The 7,720-nt window shown below is 40.3% G+C and overlaps 1 protein-coding gene across 1 annotated transcript in view; it reads right to left on the bottom strand.

The window, feature by feature from the left end:
• ALG13 (ALG13 UDP-N-acetylglucosaminyltransferase subunit) overlaps positions 1-7,720 on the bottom strand; it is a 128,558-nt gene extending 120,838 nt beyond the window's left edge. Inside the window, 3 exon segments of the mRNA XM_006167734.3 lie at positions 4,531-4,669; positions 6,638-6,696; positions 7,479-7,720. Of these exon segments, the coding sequence (XP_006167796.1) occupies positions 4,531-4,669; positions 6,638-6,696; positions 7,479-7,663 (383 nt within the window). The 5' untranslated portion in view covers positions 7,664-7,720.

The raw sequence follows: 7,720 nt of genomic DNA, 5'->3' as shown, positions 1-7,720 counted from the left end.
ATATTTCACAGAGCACAAAATCCATCATGATGGGAGGGTTGTTTTTTTTTTTCTTTTTAATTTGGTTCCATGGACTTGGAAGCTAAATATTCTGACTCTAGTGGAAAAATTAATTTTATTTGCAAGATGTGTGTTCTTGCCAGAGAAAGACAGAGAAACAGAGAAACCATCCCACAATGGAGCATGGCATCCCACAATTACTTCTCCATTTCTCTATCCTGTCTAGATTTTGAGCATGCATTCACATAGCCCAGCATGTTTTTCAAGTCACCAGGATTAGGATCTGAACCAGTCAGCCATGTGTGAGCCCATTCACTTAACAGCTAGGCTTCGAGCTTGGCTGCCCAAATTTTTCAAAGTTGCTACTATTTCATTTTTGATTCTAAGAAACATTGAACTAATTACATTTATGGTTCTTGTTGCATTTTTCATATTTCATTCACTGTTCTCATGATTCTAAATCCATTTGAAATTCTAGGACAAAACCTGTGAATGCTTACTATGTGTTGAAGATCAAGGAAAATCTAGTAAATTTACTTAACTACCAAATTAGAATTTAGACCCAAATGCAAATGGTCGTATCATAAATTTTCTATATATTCTATATATGTAGGATGTTTATTAGTTTATATTAGTCTACAGATATATTTAATTTGATTTAATCACATTTCATAGGCTGGATTTAGGGGATATTTTAAAAGTGCTGAGAGTTTAGTGTTTATTTTTGTAATCCAACAACTTTATCCAAAAATGCAGAAAATTTTTCTGGCTGGCCAGGAGGATAACATTTCAGTGTTGATAAATCCATTGACTGTAACAGCCCAGGAAGCGTGCTAAAACAAAAGAAGAAAAATATTAGGTAACATGGGAAAAAAATTCCATAATTCACCTGCTGCCTACTTGATGACTAAATCTAACTTTTAAGAATAAAGTGATGCTTTTCATATTGAACATGTGGATTTTTACATATTTTCATATTATAGGTATACATATGATTATTAAAGCAATACAAAGAGCACTACAAATGTCGATATGAATTCAACAGATGTTTTTTCTTTTAAGTATAATACTTCAGAAATGCTTTTTCATAAAAGAATGTGTTCACATGGCTTTGTAACATCTGTCAGGCCTGGGCAGATATGAAATAAAATAACATTAGTTTATTTATGAAAACAGAATAAATGAAACCGAAAGTAATGACTGCTGGAGAAGAAAATAAGCTGGACAGGCGATTGGACCATGCAGGAAGATTGTGAGGTAACATTTTTTTTTGCCAGTAGTTTGCAATATATAATTAAACAATATACAATCATAAAGCATGTTGGAAAGAAAGTTCTAACCAAGGTTCTAACCACAACATAAAACTAGTATTCTAGGAATTTATTTAAACATGCCATTTGAATTAGAACAGACACCAGAACCCTGCCTATGTTTTGGAAGAATGAATGATTTATCTGAAAATAACAACCAACTACTGATTTTTACTGTTTTCATGTGTGTAACTTGAAATCAACATAAGAAAAAAGCTGCCTTATTTTTTTTTCCAAATTGCCAGAAGGTACATGTTCTTATCAAAGAGAAAAGGGAGGAGGAAATGTAAAAACCACCCCTCCAGGAGAGGATACAGCAATCCCTTCTCCTCCATTTCTCTCTCCTTTCAAGATTTTCGGCAGGCACACACAAGCCACCAAGGCCAGGACTCATACTGCATGGTTGGCAATGTGGGATCCAGCTGCCTTAAACACTATCCACAGGCTGGCCCAAGAAAACCCTCTAAAACTGTAAAAATTAAAAAATAAACAAACTGCTGACCTGTATGGTTTCCTTTTCAATCAGAGTAAAACCTCAGGTTATGTTTGTGAAATCAGTATTTTACCTTCTTGAATGTATTAGCATAAAATCAAAGCCGATTTAACATTCAGAATGAAAATACTCATCAAAAGCATCTGAAGAGGGAACCAGCAGTTAGCGTAATGGCTATGTCGCTGAACTCCCACGTAGTTGACTGCAGTTCAAGTCCCAGACCCGGTGGCTTGAAACTCATGCCAGGCACGTGTGCGTACGTGCCCAAGATCCCGAGAGGAGAATGGAGGAGAAGGGATTGCGGCATGACCATCCCCCCGGGGGGTAATTTCTTGCTTTCTGTCTCTATGTCTATCTCTGTTTGTCTGGCGAGCGCACGCGCCCTATAGCGAAAAACCTCTCCAAAAAAAAAAAAAAACGGAAGAGACCAGCAGTTAGCATAGTGGCTATGTCGCTGGACTCCCATGTAGCCGACCGCAGTTTGAGTCCGGGACTCGGCGGCTTAAACTCACACTGGGCGTGTGTGCGTGTGTGCCCAAGATCCTGAGAGAGAATGGAGAAGGAATTGCAGCCTGGCCATCCTCCCTGGGGGGTGATTTCTCACTTCCTGTCTCTCTGGTAAGCGCACGCGCCCTGTAGCAAAAACCTCTCCAAAAAAAGAAAAAAAAAAAAGCATCTGAATAAAATGACTTGGTTAAGGGAGCTAGATACTGTATAGCTAACTGCACCATTCATGCCTGTTGGGCAGCTTGAAAAACATGCCAGGCACATGTGCATGTCCAAAACTCTGATAGGATGGAGAAATGGAGAAGGATTACAACAGAACCATGCTCCATTAGGGGAGGTGCTTTCTCCCCCAACTTCCTCTCTGTGGCGTGCATATGTACCCTCTGGGAGTTAAAAAAATTAGTTTATTCCTTTTTGAAAAATGTTAACCACAAACAATTTCAACTATTAATACTTAACGGCAGATATGCCCATTACCTGAAGCATATATAATTCTAATTATATAGCTTCTCCCTTGACTCATAACACTTCAAGACTGGTTTTTATATTACAGAGCCACTCTAACATTCCCTTTACTGAATCACTGTAAGGATGAGGACACAAAAACTTTACTAGTGAAACAATCAACGAATCTGTCTCTTTTCAGATTCTTATTCAGATAAGAATAAGAATCTTTGCTTTGTTCATAGTGTGTGGCACATAGTAGGTGCTTAATAAATATTTAACAACTGAACAAGGACTTACTGAATGCCTAAGGGATAGAAGCAGTAAAATTAAAGGAAAAGCTTATTTCCTTCTAGCCAATTTCTTCTAAGGTTTATATTTTTTATTTTAAAATTAAATTTAAATTACTATAACATAAAAAACATATGTATCTTTTAATACTTCTATGATGTATTTTCTTTCTTTTTTTTTTTTCCCCCCGAGAGGTTTTTGGTATAGGGTGCGTGCACTCGCCAGAAAGACAGAGAGAGAGAGACAGAAAGCAAGAAATCACCCCCTCCCCAGGGGGTGGCCATGCCGCAATCCCTTCTCTATTCTCCTCTAGGGATCTTGGGCACGCACGCATACACACCTGGCATGAGTTTAAGCCACCGGGTCCGGGACTCGAACTATGGTTGACTACATGGGAGTCCAGCAACGTAGCCATTACGTCATCTGCTGGTCCCATATTTTCTTTTAAAAACATCAAAATAGGATGATAAGTTTTGAAGTCAAACAATTGGGAATTACTGACCTGGCCCTTTGAAAAACTTCTAGTGCTTCAAAGAAGAACTAATAGAGAGCAAACCAGCGATTTTCTTCAAGCTTCTACTGTGATGTTGATCACTTCTTGTTGAATTCTAAAATACTTATAGAAAATAATACTCCTTACCATAAAGTAATTCCTCTGCTTATAATGTTCCAATGGTTTCTTACTGAACATACAATAAAATCAGAACTCTTACATACGCTATCCCCACCCAGCCTCATGTTATACTACACACTCACGCTTCTGCCACACTAACTCTCCTTGTGTTGCTCAAACACACAGAACACCAAGTACATTCCTAATTTAAGGCTTTTGCAATAGCTTTTTCCTTTGCCTTTAGAGCTTTGTGTCACTGGCTTTCTTGTAATTCAGGTTTCTGCTTAAATATCATGCACTCTGTCAAGTCTTCCCTGACAAATTTCTATTAGCATTTACCCCAGCTTCATAACACCCTTTCTTACTTTCTTCATACCATACTTCCCCATGTAAATTATCTTGATTAAACAATTTGTGAACTTGTTTACTGTCAATCTTCTACCACTTGAGCACCATAACAGCAGAGACTTTTAAGTTTATCCACAGTACCTAAAACAGTGTTATATATTAGGTATAATTGAATAAATAAATGAATAGGGATTCAGTGAATTTACTGAACGCAAAATAAGCAAACACCTTCCTTGAATCATGAAAGTCTAAATAATGAACTAAAAAACTGGTTTCCCAGACACTTATGCAGCCAGATGAGTAAACATACACACTCACATGCAAAGAAACAGTCACAGATACAAAGTGAAATATAATACAGAGATCACAAAGCGGAGACAAACAAATGAGAGAGTTTTATACAATGTTTCGATAGGAAGGACAAGGTAAGAGGCAGAAAAGACCGATGGGTTAGGAAGGTAGGCAGGTATGAACAGTGAGGGAGAAATTAAGGCAAGAGCTCGAATAATTATCCTCTAATATACCTGCAGGTACAGTAGAAGAGATGTCCCTCTTTGTGTAGCTGTTTTGCCAATTCCAGCTGATGATTATTCATCAACTTTTCATTTATAACCACCACAAGTGGCTTTCCTCTCTCCAGAGTCTCTAAACAGCTTCCAGCACCTACAATAATAAATACAGTTTATAAATACAATTTAAAAAACTTAAGGTATACCACCAAGCTTTATAGCTAGAACTCAAAAGTTAAAAAACTCAGTTGACAGAAACTATAAACCAGGCCTTTCAATTACACATGTAAAATGACAAAAGTAGGGGGCAGTGGATGGCCTAGTGGTTATGTAACTGGGCTCCCACATGGCCAACTGCGGTTTAAGTCCCAGACCTGGTGGGTTGAAAATCACACCCAGCATATGTGTGTGCCCAAGATCCCAGAAGGAGAAAGGAAACTGGAGAAGGGATTGCAGCATGACCATGACCCATGGGGGGTGGTTTCTCACTTTCTCTCTCACTGCCTCTGTCTGTGTCTCTGTCTGTCTTTCTCTCTCCCTCCCCCCTCAAGGTAAGCACATATGCTCTAAGACAAAAACCTAGATTTTCTTTAAAGAATTATTTTATGTAACTTTATTTATTTATTTATTAATGTATTTACTTATTTAAATTTGACCAGAAAGGAATGGACTGAGACAGAGGGAGAAAGAGAGAAAGGGAAAAAGCCACTAGGTCTTAAGCCTCAAACCACTGATCGTCCATCCATGTGGGAGTCCAGCGACCTTAACCACCACACACACCAACTGCCAGCCCCTAAGGCAAAAACCTCTTTAAAAAATATAGGGGGAGGGGGTACAGCAGGTGATGTGGTGGTTAAGGTACTGGACTCCCACATGCCAACTGTGGTTTGGAGTCCCAGACCCGGCAGCTTGCTTTCTCACTTTCCCTCTTTTTCTCTCCCCCTCTTTCTCTGGTCAAATTAAGATAAATAATTATTTTTTAAAATAATTATTTAATTTAATTTTATTTATTCATTTGACCAGAGAGAGAGGGAGAGAGAGGGAAAGTGAGAAAGCAAGCCTCCAGGTCCGAGACTCAAACCGTGGTTGACCATGTGGAGTGTCCAGCATTTTAACCACTATGCCACCTGCTGGTCCCCAAAATAAGTCTTACAAAAAATAAAGACAAAAGTAGGGGTCAGCAGGTGGTATGGTGGTTAAGGAGTTGGACTCCTATATTGTCGACCAAGGTTTAAGTCCCAGACCTGGTGGCTTGCTTGCTTTCTCACTTTCTCTCTCTCTCTCTCTCTGGTGAGCACATGGGCCCTAGAACAAAATTTAAAATAACTCTCTTTAAAAAATGACAAAAGTATAATTATCAGTTGTCCTCTCTAAGCATAATAATATATACCTGACTTGAAAAAAATATATTATCACCACTGAAGGTATTACTGTCTATGATTTGGTGCTATGCCACTTGTCATTTAGTAAACCTGAGAATGGCCTTGAACGCAAATAAGATCCAGGTTCAACATACTATATGTGAAAAGTATGTACTTTGTGTCTGTATCCAAATACCTGTAGAAAAAGCAAGCCTACAATAGTGATGAGCACCAATAAAGAAACTCTGACCGGACCGAAATACTTCTGAAAATCAGTTCTTCTGAAGGCACCGGAAGCCTAATTAAGTACATCAGAATGGCTCTCTGAAGAAGAGGCAATGATTTACACACTACACCGCCACTAAAGAGTATTTTTTACTACAGTCATTTCACTCACATTTAATAGAAATGTGAAAAAAAATAACTCTCAAAAGCAATTTCAACAGGACTAATGCAACCGGTTAGCAGGTTGAACATTCCTTCAGATCTCATCCCAAATAATTATTGCAAGTTGATGATTCCATACACTTCACTGGGACAATTATTTTCTGTTTAGGGTTTCTTATTGTAAAAGCTGCTTTCTTACCCTTCTTTCACCCCCAAATAAGTAAATTCTTTCCAATAAAGATCTCACTTGTTACATTTAAATCATAAGATTTAAAAGGTTACAGTGAGTTACTGGATAGATTTTGACTCCCAAAACTTCAAATGTCTGTTACATATTATCAAATACAGAATCCTGAGATTCTTAGGCACTTTACCTGCGTGACTAATAACAAGATCTGCGTTCTGAAGGTCTTCTTTCAAGGAATCCTTGTACCTGTAAACATCCAGAGTAAAGGACTCGGTGCTGAATGGTTCAGGTGCCACTGTTCCTCTACCAATTTGGAGGGTAAGTCGGTCGTAACCAAGGCTCTTGATTATCTAAAACAGAAAAAATGAAAAAGCGGGCTTTTTAAACCGGCTACCGTACAAACAGCAGGAAGAACAACAAACCCTCAAGTGTTCAGACCTGAGCACAGCCGCCAAATAAGCCTTGCTGCGGCCGATTTCAGTTAGATTTCTAAACCAACGCTTTTTCCCGTCCCGGCCCGACAAGGTGCCTCATTAGCCCTAAGGAATCTAAGTGACAGAGTCTGGAAAGCACCAATCCCGTTAAAATGAGGAAACAAAAACAAAAACACTTGAAAAAGAAATGACAAACCAGGAGGGAATCCGAAGAAGGGTCTCCTACTGCCGCACTGGTGGGGCTGAGAGAACTGCCAGCCCTCAGGAGGCACCGCGTCGCCCAAGGAAGCCGGCTACGTACATGTCCGGGCAGGGAAAGACGCGGGCTCGGGCCGAGCGTGGCGGGGTGGAGCCGCGGGGGGAGGAGCGAAGGCGAGGACGCGGAGGCGGAGAATCGGTGAGGGGAAAACCCAGGAAAGGAGGAGCCGGGAAGAGAACGGGGAGGGGCGCCGGGGAACCGGAAGAGGGGGCGGAAACCCGAAGAAGCGGGAAGAGCCTGAGGAGGGTCCAGCGGCGCGCGGGGGGAGCTGACAAGGTGGCGGTGGCATAACAAGATCTGCATTCTGAAGGTCTTCTTTCAAGGAATCCTTGTGCCTGTAAACATCCAGAGTAAAGGACTCGGTGCTGAATGGTTCAGGTGCCACTGTTCCTCTACCAATTTGGAGGGTAAGTCGGTCGTAACCAAGGCTCTTGATTATTTGCAGACTGTCGTGCACCGACACACACGCAATGAGGTCGTCAAAGCTGGTGGTCCCTACAGTAACGAACACGCACTTCATGGCGCGGGTTCTGCCAGCCCGAGTCGCAAGGACCGGATGTGACGTAATAGAGGCCAC

Source organism: Tupaia chinensis, unplaced genomic scaffold (assembly GCF_000334495.1).
Source record: "Tupaia chinensis unplaced genomic scaffold, TupChi_1.0 Scaffold144991_2, whole genome shotgun sequence".
In the NCBI taxonomy this organism is placed as follows: domain Eukaryota; kingdom Metazoa; phylum Chordata; class Mammalia; order Scandentia; family Tupaiidae; genus Tupaia; species Tupaia belangeri.
The sequence above is the reverse complement of the archived record's forward strand: the minus strand, read 5'-3'. Positions and strand labels throughout refer to the sequence as shown.